We start from the raw sequence: 19,245 nt of genomic DNA, 5'->3' as shown, positions 1-19,245 counted from the left end.
GAGTGACTGCAGGCACACTGAACTCACACACAGGAGGTCATTTCTTTCCACTACTGAAAGGGAGTATTATATCTCTCTATATATAATGGTTTCAAAACAAATGCCTCTTATAAAAGATATTTTTTTCTGGGGAAAAAATCCTCTAACCGTTATTTAAATGTATTACCCCTAATTTTCATCTTCCAAATCTAGAAATTATTACTGGCTTCAATGCTTATTCCTTGTCCCCAGTTAAATTCCCACAAGAGCCTAAATGCTAAATGCATCTTCCTGCATTTCCATGCTTCTGGTTCTTGCCAGAAACGGGGACTTGGTTTTGAAGCAAGCTTAACATTTCTTCCTGTGGGCCATGAGGCTTCATGCCGTAAAGATGAGTAACTCACTGAGGAGCACAGTTGTGTATCACACTCAAAACTGCACCAGGAAGTCCCTGATAGTGCCTTTTACAGAACATCTCCCTCAGAGTATTCCTGGCCATTGCTGAGATATTTTCTATAGATGTTTTGTATTTTCTAATATCTGTGATTGTTTTAAGAACTGGAGACCCTTTACAAGGCAAATCCTACTGACCTTTACCATTTCCCTTTTGTAGGCAATTTCTAATCACTATCATTCTCTCCTTAGTCTGACATGCAAAGTAATCAGAAAACTGGAGTGGTGCCTTGATCCTGTTATGAATCCATCAGTTTCACTGAAGTATTTCTTCCTCCAGCAAAACTGTGAAAAACCTAAAATGTTGCTTCCTTGAGAGAAACTGAATGACTGAAATGCTGGCAGACAACACTCTTCAGAGAGTAATAAATCAAAGTAAAAATACTTGCCAACTTAAAAAATAAATAAAGCATTAGCCATTTACTGCTCCATATGTCATGCTTGTGACCAAGATACTCAACTTCAGCATCCCTTCACTGTAAAATGGATGTTGTCAGTTAGCAGGAGCTGGTCTCCCGCAACCCCCTTGTTAAGCCTGCTCTACTACAGGTCACAGGCTGGAAGGGAAGGAGGGAGAAGAGGAGGCAGCAGCTCTGTAAAGCAGTAGTTTTCCAAGGAACATTTCATCTAACACCTGGATCACTGCACAAGTACTTGAATTTGTAGCACTGACAGACTGCAGAGGCTTAACCAACTCTGTTTTTCCAGCACATCAGTCCTGAAAGAGAGGTGAAGGACCTGGGGGCTCAGGAAAATCGTGTTCTCCTTCCTTTTCTGCACAAGAGACTAACCATTCAAGAAGTGGGAACAGAAACAAAGTCATTACTGTGAAAACTAGATTCAGAGATGCAAAGAGGCATGAAGGGCCAAGAAAAGATAGTAAAGATATTCCATATGTAATCACCAGAGCCTGTTCTGCTGGTCTTTGTGTGGTACAGCCACAAAAGTGACCACAGCCAATATTCAAATCCTGAAACCTCCAGTGCAGAAACCACAAACAACAACAGCATGGAATCCCATCACTGAAACACTACCTACTAGTGCAGAGATGCTACCAGCTTACACTCACCTACTGTAACTTGTAACAGCCTTCATAGAGCTGCTGCTCCTGGGAAAGTCAAACAACCCCAAGTTCACATCTACAGGGAATTCAGATATAAGACAGAAAGGACAGGAGGACAGTGAATGCAAATCCCATTATGATGACTTTCAGCCACAGAAGGGAGGTAACCAAGTAAATAAAGACAAAAACCAAACCAAAACACAACCAACACCTACCAAACAAAAAAACAGAGACTAGTATTGAATAGGTTTTATCCTAATTCAAATAGTTATCTGAATAAAGGCAATGAGAACCTGATAAAGCACTAAGAAATATACATGGTGTTTTCAGATATGCATTAAAAATCAAAGTAATTAAAACCTATTTTTATAAAGGTCTGTATAAGCTGTGTAAATATAATAAAGATTTTTAGTCTGAATAAAATTTCTGCACACCACAGTGGCACCCCACAAGACGGTACAAGCTCCATATATGCCAGTGCTCCATACAGGGAGCATATATGCTCTGGCATACACCCAAAATTATTTCCTATCTCTCCATCTAAGGCTAAAAACTAAGTTACAATATTAGTTTATCCTAAATAAATTATGACTGGCTTTTTTGGTATTACATTCATTCTACCTAAGCTAATGTCCACCACCACCAAATATATTCCCAGAACATATTTCCTTCTTGATCATCTCAATCACCTAGACAAAAACACAAATAAAAATAGCAAATGCAAGAACAAAATCACTTTTACTGAATCTAAGGCATTTTACATTTGTTTAAAAGGGTTTGTTTTTTTTTTAAACAACTCCCATTCTGTTCAGAGATTAATAGCAAAGAGCAGACACATGAAGTGTCTCCCAACATAAAATCTCTCCCTCATGGCTTTCCAACCTGCTGAGTACAGGATTTTTTGTTGCAATTGTGGGCAACTTAGGGGCACAAAAAATGTAGTGGGCAACAATCTTTTGCAGATATGTAATATAAAACTCTTACTGTAGTTCTAGAGATTTTGTGTTGAATATACCACATGATACCTGCAGTTAATAAGCTAATGTAATTTGCCTATGCTTTTCAGGCAAGGTGAAAAGAACTGGTGAAAAATAACCTATTTCTGTTACTAACATGGCTACAGGATGATGGAGAACACTAAGAAAACAGTACACGGAGAGTGATTTTTAAATTCTTCTCTGAGATTTTTTAACAGCACAAATATTGAACTCTAACTACATTTAGCAAAGGAAAACATGAGTTAAAACTCTAGTGCCCTACACTAGTTTCCTTCAGTGCAACAGCCAGGGCAATGCAAATAGCCAGTGCCCTACTTCAGCCACCATGATGGTCCTACTGGCACAGATACACAACCTGCATGACTGTCCTCAGAGGATGCCCTTCTGAACCCCGTGTAAACAAAGCCAAGACCAGGAACTCCAAAAGAAATTTGGTCACTTGGGGTATTTAGTGACCAAGTCACTATGGCACTTTGCTGCTAAGCAACTCAAGCAGATAAGAGCTGCCATACTACACAGCTGAGTGTACCCATGTATATTCTGGAAGTGATGGGGTTTTTTCATGTGTTTTTTCACTCTGCCACTGATGGCTTCAGTAACTTGTTGCCAATGACCTATGAAATGCTTCATCAGCAAGCAATATCTACTATAACCAGTAAAACTGCGCCGTTAGCCTATGCACAAGGAGAATCAAAGACCTGAACACATCCCCAGCCACACTCCTTTGAGCCCACTCATACCAGTGATCATTTTGTTTGCAGCTTCCAAGTGTGATTTGGAAGCAAGAACCATGAACGTGAACAGAGACAGGGTTCTGTGTCAACCCAAATTTCATCAGAACTAGAAAGGAACAAGAACGGTTTATCTTTTCCTCACTCAGACCTTTTTGATTTCATGTTGCATCATGCTCTTCTGTTCTGACAGCTTCCTAGTTAACCACTGTCAACCTGAGGAGGCTTCATCATCTACTTATTTAATTCCTAAAGAACAAATATATCCCATCACACAGCACAGTCAAAATACTGACTTCTTAAGCCCACTTCCAGACAGTGAGAAAGCAAGAGTGCATTGTGTATATGAAAGCAAATAGCAGTGGCAGGCAGGGGCTAACTACTGGAGCCAGAAGCTGCAATATAGTGAAGAAAAAAGAGAGCATGGGGAGCTTTTAGAGAACCTGTCCACAGGACTGCAGAAATCCTTCATTTGCCCAGCAAATGCACCTTTCTTTAAAGGATCGGTGTCAAGGAATCATCATTCATATCACCTGCATTTTATTTCATAAACATCTTTTTTTTTTCAAGCTCTACTACCCTCCTCCCAAACACTTTTCTCCCAGAAGATATAAACCCCTTTTTTTCCCCACTCATACTCGAGAAAAAACCCAGCCCTTATGCCAGAGCAAACAGAGAGCAGCTGATCAACAACTTTGTTCTCATCAGACTTGCTGTCTCACTCTGCTTTCTTGAGCAGCATGTTCCATGTGGCATCAGAGGTGAAGAAAGCTCTGGAAAGGGGAAGGGCTGAAGGAAATTCCAAGAGGGCAGCTGCAGAATGAAACCTTACTGTAACCTCTAAAAGATCAGAGTGTATGGTATGTAAAGCAAATGCCAACAGATTTTAAGAGCTATGCATAGCATTTCCCAATGGCTAACAGCCTGAGAGCATCAGCCTTGATCTTCTGAGATGCAAGCCATCCAAACATCTCTCTGTCCCCTGGGAAACCTCAGATGACCATCACCACTGGATCACCAAGAGGAACCAGAACTGTTCTGTGTAAAACATAACAAGTCCTTCCTCCTTCGATAACTAAGCAACCATGGCTCCTGTTATTTTGTCAGTTTACAAACTAACAAGGTTATTTTAATGATTAATCCAGCTATCTTTTTTAAAATGGAGCAAAGACTCATTAAACGGAGTCAGACAAGCTGCGTGGAAAACTGACATCCTGTTTATCCACTTCAGCAGCAGAAATTTTCCCCTGCCTCCCTCCCTTGCACCCTGCCATGTAAGAATTAATAGTCCATTAATCATTTTGATTTTAAATTCTGTTTATTTGCTTGACAACACAGCAATCTGTGAGAGATGCAGCCAAAAGTCAACAGGGAAATGAGCTGAAACCATCAACTTGCAACATAAGCTATGGAATGTCATCCAGTTCTTCAAAATAAATACCTTTCTCACAAAAATGACCAAGCATCTCTATTATCTTAGATTTGGTTTCCCAGATCACAAAATTTTGTCAAAATGTCTTAAAGTCCATGATCTTTGCAAAGTCAACCTCTTTTTTGTAAAATTTTATAAGTAATTTTTAAATTTTTTTTTTATGGCAATGAACATTCTAGTTTTTAAAGCTATGTATCCAAGTTCCTTTTACTAAGCCATTTATTTTTTTAAAAACAAAATAAAATTATTTATGAATGGTTAGATTTTTTTCACAGCTTTGATTCTTCTGTGAGATATTCTTCACCTGTTGTAAATTTTGACTTTAATGGTTATCTTGTCTTATATATGTAAACTGGTATTATTTTGGAAATAAGCAAACACAAACTTCAAATAATTGTTAGGATTTATTTACTAAGAGTTCAATTATCTCAAGTCAGTGAACTTCCTGAAATAATGGTTATTGCAAGGTAAAGTACTAAACAGGACATAGGTGAAGATAGACATTAGACCATTATTTTCTTATGGTTTGTCATATTCCCTTTCCCCTATTTCAAAAGATTTATATCAAAACCTAAAGTTTCCTATTTTGTACAGATTTTTCAAAACACAGCTTCCTTCATTTGTCTATCTGCTCTTTATTTTCTACCAAGGAAATTACACACCATAAAAATGTTTCCTTAGTCAAGAAAACCCTTTTTCTTGTAAAATAGACCCATTTGGTGCTGATACACAATGATTCTCCTTCAGAATGCCCCAAGACACTTCAAACAATCAACATTTTGAGTGAAGAAATGCTCTTATAATATAAAACCATCTTATGATATAAAACCAGCCCCCATGGACACAGCAATGTGCCTTTGTGGTTAAATAGAAAAAATGGTATGTTTCAACAAGAAAAATATTAATTTACCTGACAGGACACTCCATACCCAGTTTGTGGCAACAAGAATGCAGCTGAACAACAGCAGCAAGGCATACCCCATCAGTGAGGCTGGGCTGTGTCTCACAGAAGACACAGAGATTTGGCTAGGCTTTGTGGATTCATATACTCCTTCCTTGCTCTTAGGAACTTCTTCCATTTCCTACTCATTTCAGCAGAGAAAAAATACCTGGGCAAACAAGCAATGAGAAAAGAAGAGCTGGAAAGGACAGAGGGGAAAAAAACCCCACACTATGGCAGCAAGACCATATATTATCTCAGCAGCTCCCCATCTTTTCTCAGTCAAGATGCAGCAGCCCCCATTCCCATCCTGGTTTCATTCACAACTCTCTACCCTTCAACAACCCCAGTGCCTTGAACCTACATGTCTTTTCTACAGTTTTGTGGTACCCACATCCATCACTTCACCAACTCTTTTGTTACTATCTTCCCTTCTCTTTTGACCTTGGGGCATTATTCTAGAGCCTTTTTCAGTTCTGGTTCTGTTTCATTCTCCTCTACTGCCCTGGGTATCAATGATTTTCAAGAACTTGGAGAGAAGAAGCAGTAGTTTAACAGTGTAAAAAGTGGCAACAAGGGAAAACAGGAACAAGGAAGAAAAGAGCTACAAGACTTGCTCCAAAAGGATCATGAGGACAAACACAGTGACACCCAGTCAAATGAACACTCAGGATATAAGTCCCCAAAAACAAAGTAGTCACCTCCCATCAGGTGAGCCTGGAAGTACAGCATACAGTACGAAGTGTGGCACAGGAGTCCAGACAGCATGTGTCATGCAGAAAACACTGAAACCACAAAATTACTACTGCCAATAGATATCTACCTTTCAGCATTGTGCCTCTTCCCTGAAACAAGAGCAAAGGTCTCTTCATTATTGAAGAAATATACAGAAAATAATTAAAATTCATGGCCTCCTAATGGCACTATCCAACCTTGCTGTCATAAGTCAAATCCATTTCCCTGAACTGCCCTCAAGAGGCCAGACAGTTCTTGTTACTTGGAGCTGCTGAATAATGGCACCAAATAGTGCTGCATTGCCTCTGCAACACTGCCGAGCATTCAAGGCAGCTGCTCAGTGCCTGGAAGAAAGCAGCAGATCACCACCATGATCACAGCAAACATTTGGATTGAAGTCAAGTACTTGCAAGACAACCTGGACACTCCCCCCAGTTCAATTCCTGTCATGCTTCTCCATGCTGCTCAAATGCACAGCTGCTCTTGCTCGCTGTGTTCTGCAGGCAGCACCTCCAAAGCTACACAGCTCCCAATATCCCACACGACCAAGCAACTTGTGTCTCCTCTGTAGGCTCCCTCTAGCACTTAAGGAAATTAGGAACTGTTTCAAAGCACTTGCCTTTGAAAAAGTCTTTTAAGGACATACATAGCAAGGATATATTTATGTCAGGGAAGACAAGGTCAACAAAATACACCATGCTTACAGAGGAAGACAGAGATTGCATTGAACCCCAGGACAATGTACTCCGCCCCACAGAGAAGGGAGCCCTACAGAGTGCACACTTCCCTGCAAAGCCGGGCTTAGCTCTGTGGTGACACTGTGGCACCACCAAAATCCATCTCAAAATCAAAAAACTTGTCTGAACCTTAAAAATCCTGATCTAAATAAGAAAAACACTTGCTCTCTATTTCAAGGCAAAAAAGATGTATAGTAATTAGTAGAGGCATCATCTCCAGCAGCTTACCTTTGAATTCAAAGTCAGAAATATAGAAAGAAAAAAAAAAGCTTTTTTTATGGAGAAAGTTGCTCACATACTGGGATATAATAAAAACTGCTGAACTTTTCGTGTATTTTCTCTTACCAGCACAACATTAAACAAGCAGCACTCCAGAATGCAAGCATAATGTCCATTCCCTTAGACAGGCTACCTAAAACTGAGGTTTAGCAGAGTACTGGCTTCTCATCAAACCTGAACCATGGTATTATAAACATTTAAATCAGTCTTTCAAACAAGACAGGCCAACCTGTCTTGTGAATCTCTGTCTTCCTCCTACTCATATCACATTTGTAAATGGGCTGTTGATAAAAGCCACAAAACACAAACTCAGTCTGTCCAGCTTAATACTAAACTGCATGGGTTTACACCAAGTATGTTTGTTAGTTGTTTCTTCCCTTCAATGCTTGGTATCTAAATAGTTTAGAAATACTTCTGGTTGGTAAATAATTCCAGTGCCAAATGTTAGTACAAGGTATTGGAGCAGCTGTAACTGTGCTAAGAGTCCACATGGATAGGAATGAATATCCTCTCTTACTACAGAGCAAATAACCTGTACCATGTATTATTGCAGAAACAGATGCTGCCACAAAAAGGGAAAAAAACAGAATTTGTTATCACTAAAGTCTCATATTAATTCCTGCCAATTGTAGTCATAAGTACTACAGAATAGTTGATGCTATGGTACTGCAGAGCAGCCAACATTTCACAGAATGCCTTCTAGGAAGAAAACACTACCAATTATTGGTATCTTGCAAAATAGCAGATGTCCAAATTTAATCAACCCTGTCACCTCTGCATCCACATAGACTGAAATGGGTGTATGTGTATAGAAGAATTTGCCACAAGAGGTGATACAGTCAACAGTATCTCAACATTCTTTAGATAGACTTCACAGAAACCACAAGTTTAATGACTGTTTGTCTGGTTGTGCTTCAACTCAATACACAGCTTAGTCTACCAGGGTCCAATTTATAAGCAGGTTCCACCAGAACTGAATTAATAAGCTGTTTAACCACACACCAACAGGGTCTAACAATGTTTAGCTCTGAGAAATATTTATTACTCTGTCAACTGTGTGATAAGAATCAGTAACAGGATTTGCCCTGTTCACCATCAAATATTTCTAATAGTTTTCCCCTTTGTGAAAACATACACAAATTTGAATCCTGTGCTGTTTGAATGCTGCAGTTACAGAAAAGTCGTGGTTAAAAATACAAGAACTTGCAAGGAAAATTTCAGCCAGGAATTATTTTCCAGTAGGATTTCCATGAAGCTCTTCTTACCAAGAACCAGAGCTTACTCTTGTCATTTTAATAAAACAAGAACTCAAAAAAAACCCAAACAACAACAACAAAACCAAACAAATAAACACTCCCCAACAACAAACAAAACCAAACAAAAACCCAAACAAAATTTAAAAATAACAAACAAACAAAACCATAACAACCCACCCACATCCTTAGGTTACTACTCTTAAAGAATATATGCACTTTGTTAGGGTTTGGGTATTTTCAGTTAGGCAATGTGCACAACAAACTTTGAAAACAATCCAAAACAGAGCCTCAGAAGAATAAAGTTTTTGGGTTTTTTTTCAAATCCAGAAGCAATCTTGTTGAAAGGACTGTACCAACCACCATAAAACTGGGACTCTCCCATCCTTGCACTTTTCATGCATCCAAGTCAGCGAATTTGAAGAGCTCATATCTTCCCCTTTAGGCTGGCATCACAGCTACTTCTACATGAGAATGTTGGTCAATCAAACACAAAAAATATAGAAACTCAAGGTACACATGGACTCTTCAGACCAACTACCCTTCAGGACATATTTCTGAAGTAATTGAAATTACATGACCACAGCTTTAAATGCTGGTTCTACAAAAAGTCCAGACATGCACCTCCAGAAAACTGAGGTTTTACATTTTCCTACTATTAAGCTGAGCAAACATGAGTTTGATCTATACTTATGCCCCCATGTGAAGACAGAAATGTTTCAAGCATTTAACTCCAAGACAAAACCTCAAGAACAAAATGAAGATGATTATGTATTCAAATGTATTAAAACCGAACACTATATTTATTTTATTGTCTTTGCACTTAATCCATTTTCCAAAAATCGATTTGAATTAACATCAGCACTTGCAATGAGCATGCTGCCAGGAACGTCAAGACTTGTATCCAATTATCTGAGCATGCCATCATTATGGCTTTCATGTACTTCAAAAAGAAGACTAAAAGCATGATTGAAGAGGTTGTTAATGTTTTACATGAAGGTTCTTTTCTTTTAGTTCATCTGGTTGAACAAATGCTCATTTTGTTGATCCATCAGTTTTCTGATTAGTCTGATGAATGAAGCATTGACTTATGTCGGCACACTTCTGTATGGTATAACATAACTGCATTCATTTAACAATCAATCAAAGACAATGACATATTTAGGAAGATATAATTTAGTTTTTTTATCAGATTTTTTAGCAAGAGCAAATCTCAAACTCCTGAAAATGAAATATTGCAACATAAAATGATAGAAATGTCTTGTTTTGATTTAGTTTAACTTGACTGCCTAAACACACTTCAAATTATTTATTTCCAGATGGTACTAAAGGCTATAAATTATTTCTTCTTTTCACTTGCAGTATAAATAAATTGAAGGTCAAAACTAGTTTTAACTTCATTATCTCTTGAAGTAGTAAGGTGGGTTTTTTCAAAGCTTATACCAAAAATAGCTTTTTCTTACCCCAGATACTATGTGGCACTGATCAATATCATATAGTTACTTTTACCTTTTATTTAATTTAATTAGTATTAAAAACTACCACCATTATAAAATAAAGAACACATTATGAAAGACATCTTATACCCTTACAAGAACCCCTGAGGTTAGCAAGTTTATCATATTTTAATACTTTCACTGTTTTGATGAAACAAAAATATGTACAAAGCCATTTTAAGACATGTAAGAAAGATTACTAGAGAAATAATTGTATGGTATGAAATTACATTAATCCATTACTCTTACACGCCCATAATTAAGCAATTGTCTTAGAACCTGTCTCCATTGATTTCAACATTGCAATGTTAAGATCTAGAAATAAAAAATGCATGACTATTCTGTTACTCTAGCATGTTCAGATTTAAATGAGAGTTTTCCCCAACAATATAGTTTTGAAAGAACAATCTTCACACTGCATACAGGCTGAACAAATTATCCAAAAGGAGAAACAGCATTGCCCTCTTGAAACTAAGGAACACTTTTGATGTAGACATTCATCTAGAAATATCAAACAAAGCTTTCTTCAACCATCTCAAATTAAAAAAAAAGAAAATTAATACAAGACCCCAGTACAGTTTTGCAACTGTTTATTCTGCAGTTAGAATACTTATGTTAGGGAAAAGCAAAGGTTCCATAAATCTCAGCAAATTTATTATGGTGTTTTACAGTCATTTTATGCAAAATCTGCGAGGTTTAGGTGTCACATACTTAAGTTGAATTTTCTTGTCCATCTGCACAGATCAACAAGAAAAATTCAACTGAATGCACACTCTGAGGATCCAACACACAGCGCAGTGAAAAAACAGCCGGAGCCCAACTCCACTTGTATGGGACCCTGGATATTGCCAAGAGCTGAAGGATTCTAGCTGTCTAATTCCTCCTACTGCAATTACAGTAGTCAAGTCCGATAAACCTCTGACAAATCTCACTGCTCCCACTCTCTCCAACTTACACAGTGCTTGGAATCCTGCTTATCCTCATGTCAAAAAACAGAGTCCAATTCTGCAAAGAGCTACAGCTACACTTTTAAGAAGCATACAGATACACGGCAGTCTTGGATCTCTTGGATTTCAGTACTGCTACCAGTCTGAAAATTTTAACTCTAAACCTTTAAAATTTTTGTGAACTTGATGGGCTTTTGTTGCAGTGGCATTTTTTTGGTTGACTGTTTCTTTAATTGTCCCCAAATTCACTGACTTCCAGATGAAGAACATGGTGTTTGGCTCCCTTGACAGTCAAAGCCACATCACAGTTAAACTGTACACAAAGCCTTGTGCAGGAGAGACTACTACATTTCAGCGGCTGTCAGCTCAGTTATATACTCTCCAAATGAAGAAAAAAGATGGGTATTTGGAATTTATTTTCAAACTTGCTTGCAACCAAATGCAACTGCAAAATTCCACATCCGTGTAAGAGAAAACAAAGCTTCTGAACATCATCAGAATTAACTTTTATCAGCTACAAGTGCTGTTACTTTTCACATACAGCCAGCAGTGGTGTAATGCAAAGTCTAGGTTAGGTAGCTGTTGCTCAGCTAGGAGTCAAAACAGTAGCATACAGGTTTATTTCAGAGTATTCAGACTCATATCCCTATAATTATTAGAACTGAAAAGTTTGAGTTATTTTTCCCTTCAGCAACTCCTCTACTAAATGAAGTGAATTTTTGCAATTGAGACATTGCTTGTCTTTCAGTCACAGCATAATGCAGTCTAGGCAATAAATTATTTCCTACTGTGTGCTTTGCAATTACAATTCCTCACCGATACCGTAACTCAACAGGGTAATAAAAAATAATCAGTATTTATCTAGTGCCTGTGGATTAAAACCTTTCTAACACTCACGAAACAAAACAGAAGTTATGAAACATACCCAGACAAGGAGCAACAGATTTCTTTTCACCGTTCCACAGTATCCCAGCATTCCAACTATGATGAGGAAACAGCAGACTGCAATCATAACTGGGTGGACCACAGGAAAGTAAGTCAAAATGACAGCCTCCTCCACCCTAAAAACCAATCAGAGCAATAATCAAAACAAGCACAAAAAAATGATACAAAAGAAAAATATACAGACATTACTAATAAAATGGTGATTAGCACCATTAGATGTGTTTTTTCCAGCACCTTACACATTTCACAAAAATCTCTTCAACATGGTTTTACTGTCAAATGCTGCATTCAGTTACCAAAAACTGCATTGTCCAAAACCTCTCTGGAGCAAAGGTAATCTTCCTGCCCTGCACTAGCACACCATGCAGAACAGTGAGACCCTGTTTTATCACCAGGGCTCATAAGCACTGCTGTAATAAACTTAATAGAATTTCTAAATCTCTGGACCGAATAAAGTATTCAAAACTAAATATTAATATAATTTGGTTACATGTTGTCAATGGGCCAAAAATTGATCCCTGTCAGAAGACAAAGGCACATGATTGAAACCCCCTTTTTCTAATTTCAACTGGTGCCCGAAACTGTGGCAAAAAATGCACCTTCCAATACAACAATGACAAGTTTAACTGAAAGATTCCCAATTCTACAAATCCTAATTAAGAAGCTCACCACACAGAATGAGCAACATCTACCCCAATCAGTACCCCACACAGATCAGAAGCTTAACTAAAGCTTTACCTTGTTTCTGCAGTTAAAGTGAGAACATTATTCAGGTAGTCTCTCAGCCAAGCAGAAACACCTAATATGCTGATGGACATCAACTAAAAAGAAAACATTAAGTTATTTATCATGTGTTTAATGCAAATGACAAGATCGTTAATAATTTAAGTAGAGGATCAATCATCACTAATATCTTTCATGCATTCATTTATTTTAACAGTATTTGACAGTATGTTTACTGTCCCCAAAACTGTGCATCTATATGCTCAGAACTGGTTTGTTGCCCAAGTATTAGGGTGCCAGTGACAATAATCTTTTCCACATAGTAATACTACTGCTCCCACCACTGCACAACATAGCATAGAAACAACAGGGAGGGCTTACACTGCTAAAATCAGTGACTCTTCAGGGCTCACAAATTACACACATCAGTCTGCATGAAACCATGAAGCCATGCCCAGGTACACAGCTAGTGAAGAAAAATCTGATACAACAGTCCTGATACACTGACACCAAGAGAGGAGATATATCTTTGGGTTAAATTTAGGAGAATCTCATTCTCATGTTCATTCTGACACAGTCACACCATGAACACTACATCTCAGTTTCCTGAACCATAAAATGAAAATAAAACTAACTGCATTTCAATTATAAACCACATAAAGCATTTGGGTATCTAACATGTCAGGAACTTCAGAGGCATAAAGCCACTACACTTTCACCAGGACTGCCCCCACAGCAAGTAAATTCCCAAGACTGAGCTAGAATTCCCCACCTAGAATTGCCACCACCTCAGCAGACATGGATTTCTGTCACCTGATGCCACTGTACACTTCAGCACACCATGAACTTACCAGGAGAAGCTCTGCCCTCTGATTTTCTTGAGAAGCCAAACCAAAACAACACATTCAGAACCTGCCACACCGTGATAGCACCAGCTCTGCTGCTGCTGTAACAGAGGTACTGCTAGAGGACAAGGCACTCTTCACTGACTTTCACGAGGGTACCTAGGCCTGAAGCACAGAAGACACAGGACCTCAGAAGCACCACTGTCTTGCTGAGGGAGGGAGTCTTAAGCATGCTGACTTTCCTGAATACTACTGTTTTCATGAACTGTATAGGAGTATGACAGGACACATCAGTTACTTTAATACTTACAGTTTCTTAAACCAGTATGACATGCTAATCTCCCCTGTTGTCCTCAACTTCTAGCTTCTCACATGCCCTCTTACTTCCCTGAAGGTGTTTTGAAGAACAAGTTAAGTGGTTCAAACCTAACAGGAAAAGTCACTCTGTGTCCTTACTGGCTCCTTAGCCTGCAGCATGCCCACAGCAGACTACTTCTGCCTTTAAGATTTGACAGAAGTCCCAGCAGCTATCCCAGAGCTTCTTCCTGCTTTTCAGATCTATGCACAAAGTACAGGCACTGCCCTGGTTTTGAGTGCTGCCTGCAAGAGCTGGGTGCTTTGCATGCTGCAAGCATGCTCCTGGAAGCCAGTGCATGCTACATGTCTAATATATTCACTCCTGTTCTTTATACTCTGTGAGATCTGTTCTGGCTAGTGAAACAGTAACAGTAAAGAACATTTTCTATTGTCTTTTTGCAGGAAGCTGCAGGAACAAGGAAAACAAGATGATTGGAATCTCCTCCTAAATAAACTCCTCCCATCTATCGCCTAAGAAAGCATCAGGCAAACAAACATACCACACAAGCAGTCAAAAACACTAGAAAGGTAAAGCAGACTACAAGCAGCCAGTCTACTTTCTTGTTGTCAAAAGGCAATACAAAACATTTTTAATCCTCCACATCTCCCTGAAAGACCTGTTGATACACACAGAAAAGCATTAGCTCACACATCCAAGCATTAGCTCACACATCCACTCTGTTTATAGTAAAATATTTAAGATATATTTATGATATATCCCAATTTGGTTACTTCATTTTACAACAGCGGTGTTCAGAAGTGAGAAGTCCATCAAAACACTGCTCAGAAACTTTCAGTAAGAGCCAGATGGTCCTGCTAGAAGAGCAGTACCATCATTTTTAGAAAAACAATCACTTTCTAAATAATATTCTTCCTCACATACCAGACTGGTGGACTGCCTGCTCCTTGCTGTCAATTGGGCACTCTCATGGTTGCACCAATTTTCTTTCAGCTGTCAGCATGCGGCAACACATTCTACACAGCAGTGAGAGGTGGTGGATCTTGAGGAAGGCTAAACTGCTCTTTCAGCAGAGGTAAGATCTGTCAGCATACTGAAGCATGCAGGTTACTCACAGACAACAGGGACATCACAGAGCAAACAGGTAAAAGGCAGAGGGGACAGAAAGGACTTCCTGAAGACCAAAAGTGCTGAGCAGAGTCCTGTCACTAAGAGAATCATTCAGTTTGCTAGAAGAAAAGGACTTGCATGCAAAGGCAAATCAGGAAGGACAAGAACTTGCATTTCTGTTCGGTCTGCCTAAATTGAGTTTTCTCTACCTAGATATGTATTTTTGCCCACATAAAATCAAAGGAAAATCTAGGCAGATACATCACCGAGATGAGGTCAACACATGGCCGTGTGCCTTCTACAGAAATGTTCAATGATGGCATCAGAAAAAGTGACTCCCTCTTCATTTATGAACTGCAGCTGGAAGAACAGGACTGGTTCCTTCACTTAGGAAACACAACCTTCACCAATAATATAACTACACGAACACCGTTTCAATTCGTAAGAACAAACTCTCTGTGAAAGGCCTTTTGCATCATTCAGAAAGATTTTAGTAATTTAGAACCTCCCTGGCTATTCTCATTTAGTACGAATAACTAACAATTACTATTGTTTCTTGCTGATGCAAATTACATGCAAGATCATTCCACCTATAAAGCCTGTGAAAGCCAGGCTACTGCTCAACCACTCACCTACCCTGTGCCCGGCATGTTTTCACCACCATTAACTGCTTCACGTGTTAATGACTTCTGCTACTCTTAAAATGCACTAGAGATAGGTCAGTATGGCTCTGAAAAAAGTAAAAGTATAAAAAGTGCCTTACCTTGCTGCTAAACAGACATTACACTCAGATTACCTGTGCAACACACTCCTGCCAATCAAATTCCTAGTGAGGCACCTTTGGGCACTATATTTTCAAGAAAGTCCAAAGTGAATTATTACTCTGAATGACTTGAAAGCCAGAGTGCATTCACAGGCATTAAAGTCAGTAACAGTGTCCAGCTGGGGTGGCAGAAAGGCATGGGGCAGAAAGTGAAGAAAAATACTCAAGAGGCTCCTCTTGAAAAAAAGAGGTCTGTGAAAGAGCAAATTGGTAACTTAAAATAGCAATCAGAAATAAGTTCATTACAAAAGGTGTATTTCACAGCACATAAGCCAGCAAGTGCTTGGTAGCTCTTCACTAACAGAAGGAAATTATGGGAAAAAGTTGCATCTCCTCTGCTCAGCAGAAGTGAGCCTCAGGGCAGCAACACCCTGAGGGATAAAAACTGCCTCTGCAACACCAGACTGCATAATGACTGATGTTTATTTTAGTGACAAAAAGTTATCAAGTACTAGCTCCCATCCATCAATCCACTTGCTCACCTGCTCCATAGCCACAAGGGAACCACAGCATGAAGACAACACACATGTCTGCCCTCCACAGCCTCCTGCTGCCTCAATGTGCAGATGTGCTGCCTTGCAAAAGCAAGTGCCAGATGACATCAAGAAAGCTCCAGGCACCCACCAATTCATACCACCTACAGCACATGCAGATCTTCAGCCAACAGCACAAGAAGCCCATCAACAGCAGCAGTACAACTGAGTCCAGGCACCCAGTAGGCAGAAACAGTAACAGCCTCCCCAAAAACCTTGGTATACATCCAAACCCACCAGCAAGTATCAGCAGGCACATCACTGCAATTCACTGCCAAGTGATTTTCAAGAAGTCATGGGCAACAGCAAGGTCCTGATTACAGCTAGTGTTGGTTCATTTGAAAGATGGTAAAACAGTAGTCCAAAAAACTGGCAGTCCTCACTTCAGCCACTGCTTCATAACTGATTTATATGTATAATACAGTTAAAATCTGTATCAAGCAATCAGATGAAAGAACACAAGTTTATGGCCAAACTGCTGAGACAATTCTCACATTAGCAGTAACATCATTTCTCCAAAAAGTTCTCATTCACGCTTCTCGGATGACAGCCAGTCTGCTGTGCTGTAAATATGATATGATAGTATGCAGTAAAATATGTTTATATCTTGCAGCTGGTTGCAAAAGTCACTATGGGTTTAATTCTGAACTCTCACAGTATGTTGTATAGCCATCAACATGACACTGAGGAGTTCATAATGATGCCTACTGTAATGCTCTATTTCAAATATATTTTCACACTGATTGAACTTAGGTAATAAATTCTATTTTTATATATGAGCAATATGCACACAATAATATATTGCATTTTCTAATTCATTTCTAATGTAAAGTTTTTAAAGCTACTAAAGTTTTTTCAGACAACTGAATTAAAATATCCAACTACAGACTTCACCTATTAGGAGTGATCATTTCCAAGCAAAGTTTAAATTGTCTTTGGAACTCTCTTACGTAAATGAGACATAAGAGAGTACATAATCAAAATTAAAATATAAAATCATTTGCAATTCATTAAGTATATATTTTAAGCCATTATTTTGAAATTTCTACTCCCAGTGTCTCTGAAGCCATACCTAAACTGGAAAATAAATCTATATTTCCAATTAATAAATGAACATGGATTTCTGTCTTTAAGGGAGCAAGTCCAATTGATCTTGCTATATCCACACCTGTGTTCACATTCTTTCAATTTTTTTTCATTTGAACATTCTAACACATTTATTTTACTTTTGCTCAACAGAAAGATTAAAAGTATCTTCCATACCAAAAATCACACGTGATCGTTTTTATTCTAACAGATGGGGTAAACATCTTCAGGCCATGCTCTGATACCCATAATGAAACACTGACTAACAATGCTACATAGCAACCTGCTTTGCATGAAAAGGTTTCTGGCTACAGGGAAATGACTTCCAAGATATGACAACATTCATCAAAATACGTCCCATAATTTTAGTTTAAAAAAAAAAAAAACCAAACACCACAAAGAAACAAAACCCAAACACAAACCTTGTGAAAATCTTCCTCTTAAAACTGATTTGGGTAATCTGAGCTATGACTTACCCTTACCTAGGGATGGAGGGATACATCACTACAAGGTCATGAGCATGTTGTAATGCTTTTACAGGATTTTCACTATTAGGGTCAATATTCAGATCACTGAACAAACACAGATAACTCAGATCCATGGATAAACAGACAGCTACATTTTTTGGGACAGAGGGACATAAGGGTGGAGGAGGTATTTGCTAGGTATTGTATTACCTAGCAAAACCACTTAAATGTTTAGAAAAAGAAAAATTGCCTACAAAAAAGGGAAACCTCCTATTTCCTAAAAACACACCTTTGATTCTATAGATATTTCAACGTTTCATTTTAGCTAAGCTTCCTACAAGGTTATGCCTTGGTCCCCTCCCACATCAGTAAACAGCTGAAGCACGTTCCTATTTGCACTTTGAATCTGGGCTTGCTTGCACAGCTGCAACAGAGAGTTAGCAACCTGCTCCACATTTGGCACGGGCTGGAACTCGCACACTTTGCAGTAAAGCAACTGCGGGAGCACTGAGAGGCTGCTAAGAGGTCACCCTCCTGGGAAACATGAGCCAGTTTTTCAGCAGGTGGCTGTTCAAGGTGCCCAGAGGAAACAGTAGAAAGAACAAGAGCCCAAGCATGCAAACAAAGCTGAGGTACAGTTCCACCGGGTATCAGACCCACATCAACCTCTGGGCTGCATTGCACAAGGGTACTTTAAAAGCAAAGAATGATAAAGAAGTGCATGTATTTCTTCTACCACCCTCTCTATAACTACACAGGCACTGCACTTCTTGTTAGGACATGACTTGTGCCACTTTTTCCTTAAAAGTAACCATCTCACTACCAAGACATCTTTTGCTTTGGGGAGGAACAGGTATTTGCTGCTCATCACAGGTAAACCAGAGCAATGCTCACAGCTCAAGTATCCGAATCCATATCAAAATCCACACATCACCATCAAGATTATATGCCTTCACATATACACAATGTACTCTTAATTTTGTTTCTTTAAGAGTTTGCTTTCACTAATGGACAGTAGTCAATCTCAGGGTTGCGGGCAAATTATTTTTAAACTCAGCATATATATATACACATACATATATACTTAAGAAGAGCATGTGTTTCCTATGATCCACAGGACTACACTTTAGCTGTTAGTGGGTTTATACCTAACTTTCCTGCTTTACTCATAAACACACAAAGATGATTAAAATGCACCTGAATTTTTATTTAAATTGCATATTCCATTAAAAACACACAAAATTAAACTGTCCCCTACACCTTAAATAGCTACAAGATATTTAAAAATTGTTACTATTCCTAGAGCCTGCCACAAACTCAAGATGATAAAGAATCTTCAGGGTACAGGAACGTA

The 19,245-nt window shown here is 38.7% G+C and overlaps 1 protein-coding gene across 3 annotated transcripts in view; it reads right to left on the bottom strand.

Annotated features, from left to right (window-relative positions):
* TSPAN12 (tetraspanin 12) overlaps positions 1-19,245 on the bottom strand; it is a 39,911-nt gene that overhangs the window by 14,913 nt on the left and 5,753 nt on the right. For all 3 annotated transcript variants that reach the window (XM_041421037.1, XM_041421039.1, XM_041421038.1), the window contains exons 3-4: positions 12,727-12,809; positions 11,969-12,104 (exon numbers count right to left, since the gene is read on the bottom strand). In XM_041421037.1, the coding sequence (XP_041276971.1) occupies positions 11,969-12,104; positions 12,727-12,809 (219 nt within the window). The remainder of the gene's footprint in view (positions 1-11,968; positions 12,105-12,726; positions 12,810-19,245) is intronic.

Source organism: Onychostruthus taczanowskii, unplaced genomic scaffold (assembly GCF_017590055.1).
Source record: "Onychostruthus taczanowskii isolate IOZ18803 unplaced genomic scaffold, ASM1759005v1 scaffold68, whole genome shotgun sequence".
In the NCBI taxonomy this organism is placed as follows: domain Eukaryota; kingdom Metazoa; phylum Chordata; class Aves; order Passeriformes; family Passeridae; genus Onychostruthus; species Onychostruthus taczanowskii.
The sequence above is the reverse complement of the archived record's forward strand: the minus strand, read 5'-3'. Positions and strand labels throughout refer to the sequence as shown.